Source organism: Rhinoderma darwinii, chromosome 7, assembly GCF_050947455.1.
Source record: "Rhinoderma darwinii isolate aRhiDar2 chromosome 7, aRhiDar2.hap1, whole genome shotgun sequence".
In the NCBI taxonomy this organism is placed as follows: domain Eukaryota; kingdom Metazoa; phylum Chordata; class Amphibia; order Anura; family Rhinodermatidae; genus Rhinoderma; species Rhinoderma darwinii.
The window spans coordinates 128,833,850-128,848,550 of record NC_134693.1 but is presented as its reverse complement, the minus strand read 5'-3'; the positions used below and the strand labels follow the sequence as shown (position 1 = coordinate 128,848,550).

General features: G+C 42.5%; 1 protein-coding gene across 1 annotated transcript in view; it reads left to right on the top strand.

The window, feature by feature from the left end:
* The window catches only part of SUCLG2 (succinate-CoA ligase GDP-forming subunit beta), a 154,408-nt gene that overhangs the window by 130,133 nt on the left and 9,574 nt on the right, over nt 1–14,701 (top strand). Inside the window, exon 10 of the mRNA XM_075832401.1 lies at nt 4,040–4,160. Within this exon, the coding sequence (XP_075688516.1) occupies nt 4,040–4,160 (121 nt within the window). The remainder of the gene's footprint in view (nt 1–4,039; nt 4,161–14,701) is intronic.

Below are 14,701 nucleotides of genomic sequence, written 5' to 3'. Positions count from 1 at the left end.
TACACAACGTTACGTTCAGAGCTTGGAGTTTTTAGTATTTTGGAATGAACTTTTAATAAAATCAGCTTTTATGCTGCGCTCTCGAAAATCTTACCGTCTGTGAAATGCTGCGTGCGCTTATTTTGCCACAAATTTACTCCTGCCAAAAATAAAGGAATAAAACTCTTATTTCTAAATGACCAAAATTTGTGTCGCTCGTAGGTGATTTATGAAGATTGACCAAGGCAAGTAGCTAAAGATTAGACGCGTCTGCGCGTACTTACCAGAAATATTACTGCATATAAACAGTGGCAGACCGAGGGTTAACCGAAAATTACAATAAAACCTTGGATTGAATTCTCCACCTGACTCACTGATATTGATTGAAACCTTTTTATCCTTTAATTAAACAGATTATTAATAAAAGAAAATTATGTCGAGCATAAAGCCATCAGTTATAGCAGCTGCATTTCATTCCGTCGTTCTGTACTGATATTTGCCATCGGATTAAATCCCTGTCCCGAAAAATCAGGCACATGTACGTCAGGGGTAAGGTTACCTTCCTGCATTACAACATAAATATACATGATCGTGATCACCTGCTGTGAAAGTCGCATTCACATGCAAATATTGTACACAAGAAGCGACAACTTGAGAAAAAGTATGTACACCCGCAATAGTTCAAAAAAGCAAAAACACTTTATTGAAGTACCCAAAAAATACATACACCCAAAAAATAAAAAAAAAAGTTTAAAATACAAGAAAAAAAAAACTCCAATGAGGGACTATTATGCGACCCTCCTGTGGTCATAATCGGGCGGGACCAGACAAAAAAGACCAGTAATAAGTAGATTCTCCAATATATCAAAATATAAGATGTGACAAGGAAAACTCCCTAGACACAACATAAAGTGCTCGTATGTAGCATGAACTGATGCTAAATGTGTTACAAGTGCTAAAAAGAGAGAAAAGTACATAACCGCATGATACAAATAAAGAAGCATAACCATGAAAAAAAAAACATACAAAGACGACAAAACATCTGCCACAATAAAGGAAATTAAATGAATATAAATGAGGAAAATATAGCAAAAAAAATAAAGATTATAAATGGGTGAGAGAGAGGAGATAAATGTCTGGTCCACATGGAAATGACACTGGAACCTTTCATGAAACGGAGCGCACAATATCATAGGCAACCGGACCGGCTGCATCTCCGGACGTCACTGTTAAAGAGGCTCTGTCACCAGATTTTGCAACCCCTATCTGCTATTGCAGCAGATCGGCGCTGCAATGTAGATTACAGTAACGGTTTTATTTAAAAAAAACGAGCATTTTTGGCCAAGTTATGACCATTTTTGTATTTATGCAAATGAGGCTTGCAAAAATCCAAGTGGGCGTGTTTAAAGTAAAAGTCCAACTGGGCGTGTATTATGTGCGTACATCGGGGCGTGTTTACTACTTTTACTAGCTGGGCGTTCTGATGAGAAGTATCATCCACTTCTCTTCAGAACGCCCAGCTTCTGGCAGTGCAGATCTGTGACGTCACTCACAGGTCCTGCATCGTGTCAGACGAGCGAGGACACCGGCACCAGAGGCTACAGTTGATTCTGCAGCAGCATCAGCGTTTGCAGGTAAGTAGCTATATCGACTTACCTGCAAACGCCGATGCTGCTGCAGAATCAACTGAAGCCTCTGGTGCCGATGTGTCCTCGCTCGTCCGACATTGCAGCGCCGATCTGCTGCAATAGCAGATAGGGGTTGCAAAATCTGGTGACAGAGCCTCTTTAAACTTGGCAAAAAAAAATAAAAAATTGTTCCCCCAAAATGAACTGGCTGCCTCATTGTTTTGTCCAATCATACTGGGTTTGACTGTTCTCGAAGGGCAGCCGCTAGCGAATCGGCTTGCGGCTCTTATGCAGGATCAATGTCCACTAGCGCCCATGTCAATTAGGTAAAATTAGGCTCCTATAGAGAGAAGTATTCTTGATTTTTGCCAGTGTCGACATTGTGTCTATCAATTATACTTCATATAAATCATGTAGACTTGGAGTCAGGCACGTTCATTGGCAGAAAGGAAAGAAAAAAAAACCTCAAATCCCTTGATGAACTCGGAATAGATAAGGGAGGAGGTGACAACTTTCATGTTAGCGAAGACAAAACACGGCCGGTCTCAGATGTTGATTAAATGTGCTTTTGTCCCAGTGATGTTTTCCTAGCATCACACGTAAACACCGAGAAACCGTATTAATCACCGTTTGATCATTCTGAGATCTCAGGCGTTTCATACACAGGTAGCGAGTGCTTTGTTGCATTTTTTTATATACATATTTTATACCCAGAATTATTTCTTTTTTTTTTTTTTTACATCCGGATCCATACAAATTGCTGCTGGAGAAATATGGTGTTTATCTGACTGTCTGCATTTATGATTTGTAACCTACTACCGGCTACGATCAAATGCAGCTCTTCTTTCCCGGTTTAGCTAGGATTTGCTGCAACTAAACAACGTGTGGCCTCATCCTAATGTATTATGTTTACGGCCATATTATGGTTCCATCTTGTATAGAGATGTAATAGGGCTGCCATTCAACTGTATGAGACCTCTACCATACCTCCGATTTCATACGTGAGGAAGTGCGGCTCTACCTGCGGCCATTGGCTCCCCACTTCCATCTGTGCTCTGTACGCTACTAACAGAATATGGATAGGATATTCCATAAATGTTAATGGGACCGCACCGATACAAACAATAGAGGTCCAATCTTTCTAGGGGCATGGTCTATAGTAGCGAGCAAAAGATCAGGAAACGGCTAAGCATGCCCACACGGCTATTCTGTATCGGCTATAGACCATAATGGAGGGAGACCGTGCATGTGCAGCCACCTCTCTCCTGTGAAAGTTGGACAAGGGGACATTGAACGTAATAAGTAGCCCCGGATATTTTATGGTTTCATCCGAGACTCCCATAATGTACTAGGTTTACCGCCACCGTGCTAGAGATTTTATAGGGTCCATCTCGCTATGTCTCTAGTAGGGGGGGGTTTACTCATTTTTTTTTTTATTAATGCTATAAAACATCCATAGAAGCCTAAAAATGCTGATGTTGCAAAACACAATAAAATGAACGGCCGAAGGCTATTCTGTTCAATAGATAATTTTGCCATGGAGTTGTCAAAATATGTAGAGGATCTGTCAACTCTATTGTTTTAGTAAATACTTGTATTTCCCATGAAATAACACCTTTTCATAGAACTCAATGCTGTTCCTCTGTTGTTCTTCTTGGAATGTATGAATAACTTGGATGTAACCATTCCTCTTGTCAACAAGGTCTCTACACAGTCTGACATCACACTGATTAAACCGTTTCAGAGGGTGTAGGGACATGCACCTTTGACAAAGGGAATGATAACACCTACTTGATGAACAATACATACATTTCCAGGAGGAATAACCGGAATGGCACAACAAAGTGTTCCAGAATTGTTATTTTTTTGGAGAATTAAACTGACACGTTAGAAGATGATCAAGGGTTCAAAGATAAGAGTATTTCAATTCACAGGTAGAGGTTCTCCAGGTAGAAACATGTGATGCAGCCCAACAAACATGATCAAATGGTCCTATTGACCCAGGGCTCCCACCATTAATGGGGTCACAACAACCCTGTCTCCAGCACTTTTTTATGACGGTGATACGGTTAGTAATCTTTTAATATACTGAGGTTTCTTAGATTCTCCATTTCCTCATTCCAAAAAATGGGGACAGACCCCACTACACATTTAGAGGGGCTTTCACAGCACAGGTTATTACATATAAATGTTGTATAGTAACTTCTCTGATAAATGTAAGAAGTCTTTTAGTTGTAAATCCCCATTCAGTCGTCTGGTCTTGAGCAATTTCAGATTATTGGAGAATCTCTGCCAGACTTGCCTGACGTTTGGATACGGAGTTTAATCGTTTTTAATGGAATTGCTGTAACGGACACGTGTTTAATGCCATTGAACTAGAAACAATGTGAAATTGGTAAACGATTAATTCTTTTTTGGGTTTTTTTTTTCAGGTTGAAGCGATTCTTATAAACATTTTTGGGGGAATAGTAAACTGTGCCATCATAGCCAATGGAATAACGAAGGCCTGCCGAGAACTGGGACTCAACGTGCCTCTGGTGGTCAGACTTGAAGGTAATTTCAGAGTATTTTCTCTTGGTGTTTACACCATTTTCTTTCTCAATCAGTCCTAGGAAATGCCACTTTTTGGGCTTGGAATGTTTTTTAAACTAATACAATAGATCTGGTTTTATTAAAATTAACCAAATAGTTCCGCCTGCCCCAGCGCACTAAACCGTGTAAACCATATTGCCCCTTGGGTCAACTGATTTAGAAAGATTCAGCCGGCTGTAAATTCCCCATGTAGCGGCCGCTGTAAAATGGCCGTCCATGTAAAGGTCAGTTCACACGTTGCGTAAGTACTGCAAATTTTCCGCACCAGAGAGAGATCCACTGCTTGTTAGCAGTTCTAGCTCATAGAAGGGAGAACTCCTAGAGCAGGGAACCCCCATCTATGATGTCCGTATGCCCTAAAAGAGATATGGTGTATGGGACAACCCCTTTGACACGTCACTTAGAGCCCTATAGCAGTCAGAATGATAAATATCCCATTTGTAGTTGTAATCTAGTTATTGCTTACCCTTTTGGAAATCTGTTCCTTCAATCCAAATTTTTTTTTTACAAACAAGTTGTTTAGTTGCTAGTCAATAGTAAACGAATTACTACAGTTGTAGTGGTTAACAAAAGCCTACTAAGAATTTCTCATCTGAATCTACTAAAAAAGGCCATTGTTATGATTTTTGCTAACATTGTACAATTCACTATACAAAAATTTTTCCAATTGCGTAAGGAAAATCTTGGCAAATTTTTCGAATGTTGCAATATATATATAAAAAGTCTGACTGGAAAAAGCATCTGGAAAGATCAACGTACAGGGTCACCTACGTTATAGAGATATGTTATAGCTCTTTATCAAGTTAATTTTCTTTTAATTTATTTTTTATTCTTACATTGTAACAAATTGTGGTGTTTTTTTTAGTTGTCATCAAGTTACTTTTATTTTTGTAAAGGATATTTAGGTAAAAAGTTCCCTTAAATTGCGTTTTATCGCCTGTCAATTGCGCCTCAAAATCCGGCACAGAGGACTCTTGTTCTCACAGTAATGTCAGTTCAATTTGTCTCCGTCACAGCAAAGAGAAACGTGTCCTTCTTTTCAACATCCCAAAGGCGAATGTGTGTCTAGATTTCATATGTTTTTCTTTTTGTAGTTCGATTTAAAAGAGAAAGCGAGAGAGAAAGACCTGAACTGCGCAGCCTTCCAAGACTCCTCTAAGCATTAGTCATTTTCCGTCTGTAATCACCCTGTTTAAAGAGAACATTAATTTGCTGTCACGGCGCTATCAAAATATGTCAGAAAAACAGAGCACAAAATTATTCCTCAAAGCTTTCTTGTAAAGTTCTGCAAGTGTTTCTGTGAGATCAAAGTGAATCTCTGTTGTGTCTTCCCAGTAATCACGACAGGTGTAAATATACTGTTTGGACTATTATCATCGATCCATCATTGTGAGGCCACATAGCAATGATAAAAATGAGGCCCCTTTCAGGAGCTACTTGACACCATCACACTTCTAACCACCCGTGAGAGGAGGCCCTGGTGCCTACATTTTATTTTCCGTACAAGTACTGTACATATTCCACTTCTTTGCAAACCTTGCAGAACCTGTGGAGACAACATCCCTGCAGATTATCACATCCATTAAAATCGGGAGGAGATTAACCGGGAGTGGATCGTCTCTCCTCAGAAACACCACAACCGCTTAATGGGCTACCACAGCGGTACTCTTGGTCACTTACCTACTGGAGTTTCTCCTGGATGGCAAACTTTCAGATGCACTTATTATAAGCCTGCCTCCTGAGTATAGCTCCGCCTTTCAAGTAAATGCTGCATCCTTGCCAATCAAGTAGGGAAGAGGCTGTCCTCATTAAAAAGCGAGAGGCTGCCAAATAACAGCTGCTTCTTTTCACATTGTTGGACTGGTCACTGGGATGAAGTTAAAGGAAAATTTGTGATTTGCCTAAACCAATGGATACCTAGAGAAAACTGGGGTAATAAAAGCTGGACACTATGGTAAGGCTGGGGAAACGTGGTACTGGGGATCAGAGATATACCATAGTCCCTCGTGTCTGTTGGTATAACACAAAAGAACTTCAGGGATTAGGGCACAAAACCACTGGTATACAAGAAAAAAATGGCGCAACGTTAAGGATTTTGAGGAGCGTTCTATGATGAGACCCTTGCTCTTATTAAATCAGAAGCCCAAATCCTGATCCTGCACAGTGCCCCTGCTGTCCATGCCTACAAATGTTATATCTTTGTATTATTTTGTACCAAATAATTACCTGGACATTCTTAAATAATTTACTCTTGTGAAGGCTTTAAACACTTTCGGTTAAGGCATTTCAGAATTTTCTTGGTGTTTTTTTTTACTCATCGCAGCTATGAGGGTATGTTCACACTGCTTATTTTCGGCCGTTTTTCGGGCCATAAACGCCACAAAAATCGGCTGGAAATACGATGGCTGAACACCTCCAAACATCTGCCCATTGATTTCAATGGGAAAAACGGTGTTCCGTTCCCACGGGGTGTTTTCTACGCAGCCGTTTTTTGTTAAGCATGTGAACATACCCTGACCATGTATAGGAATTGTCACAAAGCTTTCAACAGGCCTTGAATGACATATGAACCTGCATTCTTATGCAAGTGCAAGAATCTGAGGGACATTGTCAAGGACCACATTGTGTTGACTAGTTGACTGGGTCAAAGCTTCTCCAAAACAGCAAGTCTTGTGAGGTATGCAGTGATTAGTACCTACTAAAATTGGTCCAAGAAACGCCAACCGGTGAACCGGCGATAGGGTCATACACGCATCGATGGGCATGGGGAGCGAAGGCTAGCCTGTTTGGTCCAACCCTACGGAGGAGCTACTGTAGCACCAATTACTGAAATAGATACTGCTGGCTATGACAGGTGTCAGAACACACAGAGCATCCCAGCTTTCCTATGCACTATCGACCGACGAATGTGCCTACAATTGGCACGTGAGCGTCAGAACTGGACCATGGAGCAATAGTAGATGGCGGCCTGGTCTGAAAAATCACGTTTTTGTTTTACATCATGTGGACGGCCGGGAACGTGTGCGTTGCTTACCTGGGAAAGAGATGGCACCAGGACACACTATGGAAAGAAGACAAGCTGGCGGAGGCAGTGTGATGATCTTGGCAATGTTCTGCTGGGAAACCTTGGATCCTGCCATTCATGTGGATGTTACTTTGACACGTACAACCTACCTAAACATTGCTGCAGACCAAGTACACCCCTTCATGGCAGCTGAATTCCCTTTCGGCCGGATAATGCCACTGCCACACTGAAAAAATTGTTCAGGAATGGTTTAAGGAACTGTAATGATAGGGGTAGGGAAACGGACAAGTGAGCCCTAATCTACCCGCCCCTCTGGCCCTGCCTACTTGCAACGACCCGCCCTAGGCGACGGGGTACAACTGGGCGGCGGTCCCTACGCTCAGTAAGGGCACGAGACAAACAGACAAGGGTACACAAAGCTAAGGGAAATGGGGCAGTTGCCCACGGCAACACCGTGAGCAACAAGAGAGGTGAACGAGCCGAGTCAAACCAGGAGTGTACGAGGTACCAAACGCAGAGCAGGAGAGTAGTCAGAAAGCCAGGGTCAGTATGGAGCAGGATCAAATAGTCAGGAGCTGTAGCTGGGCCAGGAAACCACACGAGAAGAATCACAAGCAAGGAGGAACAGGAAAGGCAGGTATAAATAGACCGAGGGCGGGAGCTAGCTCTGTCTGGCCAGGCTGCGATAGGCTCTCCCACTCCTAAGCCTGCCAGCCTGAGTGGTGGAAGCTGGAGTTAGTCTCAGAGACAGACTCAGGTGCCGACTGATTACCTATGGGCGTTAACCCCGAAGCTGTGCCTGGCAGATCCTTTACAGGAACATGACGAAGAGTTCAAGGTGTTGATTTGTCTCCAGATTCCCCAAATCTCATCCAATCGAGCATCTGTGGGATGTGCTGTAAAAAAAAAAAAAAAGTCTGATCCATGGGAGCCGCAACTTACAGGACTTAAGGATATGCTACTAATGGCTTCATGTCGGATAACACAGGACACCTTCAGAGCTCTTGTGAAGTCCATGCCTTGATGGGTTGGGTCCGATCTGTTTTACAAATGGTTTTAATGTTCTGGCTGAACGGTGTACTGAATATAGTTACAGCTACACATTCTGTACTATTTTGCCAGTAAATCTGTCTCGTTGCTCCCGTCTCCAAGGGATGTTGCTGGTATTCGATATGGAAAGTCCACAATTTATAAGTAGTTGTTGGTGTGCACAGTGTCTACATCAGGAAATGCTAATTCACAATGACAAGTGCAGCGTAAGCAATGCTGATGGCAGGCAAAAGTTGGACCGAATATTCCAAAAGTACACACACAACTTAGATTTTGCAGACGATGCAAAACTTATTCAGTAAATACAGATATTGATATTTATAAATGTTATCGCAAACCTCACCAGCTCCCGTTATTAGGAAGCAAGAAGCGTATCAGCAAGTGCCGAGCCACTACGTGACGTCCTGTATTAGGGTCGTGCGGTATCAGAAGTTTTATACCATATTAACTATATAGAGCTAGAAATGTATATCATGTAGTTTTACTATAAAGAGAATGCAAGCATTATCCCCCAAAAAATTATTCTATTCGAAAAACAAAGGTCCCACGACGATGAGCTCATCATAGTGTCCTGCTGCTACGACCCTCGGCGATCAACTGTAATCTGTGGTAAACCCAGCAGTGTTCAGTTTCCTGCAGTGCCCCCACAGGGGAATCCAAACATTACAGAGTTCTCACTTAAATTAATAAATTGTCTGGGTAATGCATGGACGTGTAGTCAATCCCAGCATCTGGCTAATAGATGAGGATCCTGAGCGGGGGTTACCCTATATTAGCTCGGAATTGACTAATAGGTTGTTTTAAAAATGGCTTCTCAAGATAAACCCATATAGCTGTAAAAATATACATAATCCACCTTACCTGCTTGGCACATCATACATGCCCACCTATCAGTTCTTTGTATGACCGTTTGGCCTTATTCACACGGACATGTCCATTTTGCGCGCGCAAAAATACACTGCGTTTTGCGCGCGCAAAAGGTCCGTGTGGCATCAGCATATGACACTCTAGTTTTATATTTACAAACAGAAAAGCACGTGGTGATTTTCTGTTTTCATTCATTTATTTTACTACTGTAGCGCGCATCACGCGAAGTGCTTCCGTGTGCCGTGCGCGATTTGCACGCACTCATTGTCTTCAATGGGTGCGTGCAGCGCGAAACACGGCCAAATATAGGACATGTCGTGAGTTTTACGCAGCGCACATACGTCTGAACGGCCCCATTCATGAACATAGGTCCGTGCGACGCGCGTGAAAATCACGCATGTAGCACGGGCGTATAACACGTTCGTGTAAATAAGGCCTTAGGCACATGAGCTTCTGGCCCTGTTCTGGGACCATAAGCGATGGACTTTTTTTTTATGGGCTGCATGGAAATATTGACACTATTGTACCGATGCCAGTCCATGCACGGACTAGGTTTACGTACCCAGGTGGGTTGATTGTAGATATAGCACATGTACAATGGTGTCATAATATATAGTACAATATATAATCTGCAAAAAAGGTCTGGAGCTTATTGCTTTGAAGCACTCTTAAATTCACAGGGCATGGGTTTCATTATTAAAGGGACTTTCTAGTTTTTAAAAAACTCTAATTTCTCTTTTTTTTTTTTTTTACATTTTGTTGGCGCCCCACGTTCCCGGGCAACAAGTAAGCCTCAGTGACATTGGGATGTTGTGCCACGTAGTGTAGTCATCCAGCTGCTGTATGCCCTGGTAACGTTTAGACCCTGTTCACATCTACATTGGAGGGTCCATTAAAGGGGTTTTCCCACGAGGGACATTTGACATATCCACAGGATATGTCAGATATATGCGGGTCCCACCTCTGGGACCCACATCCATCTCTAGAACAGGGCCACCTAAACCCTGTTCTAGCTTTGTCTACAATCACTGACTCCCGGCCACTTCCTGACTTTATGGTCGGGAGTTAGGAAAACGGCGTAGCCCGATGAGCTACGCTGTTTCCGTAACTCCCATAGTAGTGCATAGCGGTTACGGAAGCAGCGTAGCATGCGAGCTACGCTGTTTCCGTAACAACCATTCAGTTCTATGGGGCTTACAAAAAAAGAGTAGCTCAGCTGTTTTCACCTTCATGGTCGGAAATCAGCCGAAACACAGGTAGAACGGGGTTTAGGGGCCCTGTTCTAGAGATAGGTGCAGGTACCAGAGGTGGGACCCGCATCTATCTGGCATTTATGACATATCCTGTGGATGTCATAAATGGCCTCTGTTGCAAATCCAGCTAAAAATACAGAAACAAAACCACAGACAACCCGATGGAACCTATTAAAGTCAATGGGTTCCATTGTGTGTTGGTTGTCTCTAATGTCTCAACGCAACTGGCGCGTCTGATATTTTTGTTCTGCTCCTCGGATGGACCAGAGCAACGAAAATCCAAACGCAGATGTGAACAGGCCCTTAGTCAGTAGGCAACTTGGCAGCTATCTGACGACAGGGCATCCCTATGGATGTAGCATTGCAGTGACCTGGTTTCTGCACCAGTGTGAAAGATCCTAAAAATTTTAACAGTAAGTATATTAGAGTGTATTTAGTATGTTTCTTGCAGATTAGTGTACTATTAGGTGTAGTATTTTTATTCTCTCTTTCTTTAGGTTGTAAGGACTGATATTGATATCTTTAACCTGTATGTGTCAGATCCAGCAATGCCTTGTTTCATCCGTAGCCAGCTCAGGATCGATGACCAGCCACAAGCTTGCGGGTCTCCGGTTGGGGGGGATTTCAGACAAACCATTCTACACGGAGACTCTTTTGTATTTTACAGTTCTATTGCATAGCCCAAAGCGGCCTACATCAAACAGTCACAGCACAACAAAGGAGGAGTATGCAACCTCGGTATTATGTTATCAGAGCTCTGCAGCGCCGCTGTATACTGTGCATGTCGTCGTCAAAGAGATTTCAGGGATCCGGCTGCATTTTATAGCGTAAGGAATAGTTATTCGATTTATTGTTCCAGGTCTGCTGAAACCCAATGATACTGAGGAAGGAAGTCTGTGCGGCAGGTGGAAGCCTAGATTTTATATTAAAAGGCTTTCAGCAATGTACAGACTGGCACATGGGGATGTGAATATGTATTATCCAATTATATGTGGTGCCAACACAGAATGCATTCCCTCATATCGGTCCTTGTCCTGTGGCGGCGTACAGTCCCGTAACCCAAAGGAGGCGTAACTTGCAGCTCTTCGGCCACAATACAAATTCAATAACTGGGCCCCCACATATCATGTGCCATTTATATACTCTATACCTTTTGGCTCTCTCAGGCATTAGGGCCTGGCAGTTGTGACTGCTACCCCTCCGTCCGCTATAGCTACGCCCCCGCCCATCCTGAGATCATTTCAAAGAAAGCCAAGAATACCCAAACCTGCTTCTGGAGCGTGGGCAATTCCATATGTTTCTAGCCATCTAACGTGTAATAGCTGTAGGGCGCACTCTGGATTATGCTCATCATCATCTTTAAACCATATGTACACTTTTGCAACCATTTTTTATTGTTCCAGTCCCTCTGAAATAAAGAAAAAAAAACTTCGAGACTGTTGATCAAGACTAATCAATAGTCTTTATTAAAAATCTACTGTTTTGTGTATACAGCTCCCATGCAGATCTACCTGGTCGCGGACTACAAATAAACCCTGTGTTGTCTGATCCCCTGTGTAGTCTGTTACTCCCTTCCAGTAAGTAGAGTAACAATGACTAGGATCAGACTACACAGGGTTTGTTTGTAGTCTGTAACCATGGAGACATCATCTGCCTAGGAGCTGCATGCACCTAACCGTGGAATTTTTATTAATCAAGACTAATTGCAAAAAAAGTTCCCTAAATTTTAGCATTCGAGCAAAAAAATTCTTCCTCTTCTACTACTTGTAGTTTGTAGCATGCACATCTGCCCCTCTGCTCAGCCTTCTTCTGTTAGTTAGATCATGTAACCTGAGAGCTAACTGGAAATCAGCAGAATTTTGAATCTGCCGTATTATTATTGAGATCTATATATAGTATTTGAGCTGATTGTACGTAGCAATAAGACGTTTCAATGTCGGCTCTGTACCCTTTAAGAATAATGTCTTCCCACTCATCGCATTCTTAACTAGGAGCAGCTCCGAGAACACGGCTCTACAGCCGCTGGAATAATCTTTGCCCTCGTTCAGTAAATTACAAAATGTCTTGATGAAGAACGTTTTAATCAGTCAAATCTGCCTTGATTTAGGGGGATTTTATAAGCAAATCTTTGTTACCAACTGTATAATAATTACAGGCTGCTTGATCAGGGGATGAGGAAGGGATTATCGTTCCCTTTGAACATGGTAACTTTCTAATTGCAAATATTTACTTGACTAATCAAGAGGAAGCCCACCTGCCGAGACAGCGGATTATTGTTTTGTTATGGGACCCATGGAACAAAAACCAGCGATAAGACCATTTTTATAAAGTGCACTGAATGGCCGCCTGCAGTACTATTATCCTGTCTTGGATTACATTTCTACGTATCTTCTTGCCTAGTTGACAGTATTTTGGAGTAAACAAAATCACGCGCTCTTCCTATTGAGCTTTAACATTTTCTGCTGATTAATTTCTTAATACAGTGTGTTAGCAGTCTGACATCCGTTTCGGCAGTATAGGCAATAAAATTCTGTCTGCCTGCTGCTGCCACTAGGGGGAGCTCACTGCATACGGTTTTATTATTGAGTTCAATGTATAAATCTTATGCAGAAAGCCCCTAAGCTCCCCCTAGTGGCAGCATCAGGCAGACCAAATTTTATCATTTCAACTTTGTCATTTCTGAGAATTTAGAGCTCTGTATTAGAAAAACAAAGTTCCAACCATTATAAAGAAATGTTAGAAAATTAATCATTGTCATTAAATGCATAAAAACTGCCAAAACGGTGGTTTCCTGATGGCAGTCAATTAGCCGTGCTCTCTGAATGTACTAGGATAAAGTGGAAGAGCCTGATTGGTCACTGAGTTGCTGTGCACCAGGTATTATTGAGTTGATAGTGGGTGTTGTAGTGCAGCTTATGGGACGTGTATAACCGCGATTTTAGGGTTTTATAATTGTTTTCCTTGATAAGAAGTGTTGTGCAGACCAGGATGAGGTTTATTGGGTCTATAGACTACAGGTCTGTAAGATGAAGAAAGCTCTGATGTGAAATAGGAATAAAGTGTCCTAATCCAGGGGGTGAGCGTTACAGGGAGAATATCCAGTGGTTTATAGCACATGAGTATTTAATACAATGGGATAAAGATCTCACCGCAGTAGAATCCGGAGCTGTCGGACATTTGCTGTGATTACAGAATACAATATTCCACTTATATTTTATATAGCATTACTGCTTTTAACACCTTAAAGCACCATTATATGTACTGATAGTTGCACTGTCAATGTACCCAAGCAACCACTCTTGGCCAGAGTGGAGAGCAGCTAGAAAGAGTATCTCTTGCTCTGGAAGACCTGTCCTGCATTACAGGGACAGCACATTGATTTGAGTTGACCTTGTGTAATGCTCAATTTTCCCTGTGGTGGCGCTGTAGGGAAGTTGAACACTTACTGTCAGGTTTTACCACAGATAACAGATCTACTTAAGTAGGGGTTCTAACAAGCAGGGATTGTCCAAAGCGGACAACCGTTTTAATAATACCAACCAACAGAAGAAAAATAAAGGACACAGCTGCACAGAGAAAATAAATTCCATTTTATTGCTCCAATGCAAAAAAAAATGAAGCAACTTTTCTGCAAATATTCTTGATTTAAAAAAAACAAAACAAACTAGTTATGTGTATACAGATCCTATGCAGACCAGTGTGTCTCCATGGTTACAGACTACAAATAACCCTGTTGTCACGATCTAGGTGTATGTGGACCCACTAGGCCGCTCTGCCGTAGCGGAGAGGCAGCTGGTCAAGTCACGGTCTATGCAAAGTCTCTACAAGAAGGTTGAAGCACAAGGGTACCTGAGGTAGTCCAGATGGTGGCAGAGGCTCTGGCACGGATGAGGCTAGATGTGGCAGGTTGCGCCAGACGTGATGGATGATACCAGACGTGGTGTATACCAGCAGGCGTGGCAGGTTGCGTCAGACGTGGCAAAACATACCAGGGATGGCAGATGACAGCAGACGTGGTGTATAACAGCAGGCGGCAAAACATGATTCCAACACTAGGCCGGCGCAGGAACAAAACACAGAACGGGATACAGGTAGCAGGGAACGGGAACACTGGGAGAAGGATAACGCGAAGGGTCTATTTGCAATACAAACATGGGAAAACTACAGCAACGCTCAGGCAAGGAGTGGAAGGGCGGAGCCCTTTTTATAGTCCAGGATGATCAGAGGTATATTAGAGAATTTTTAACAGGTGCGCGCGCTGGCCCTTGAAGGCCAAGCATGCGCACCCTACCATTAAGAGCAGGGCC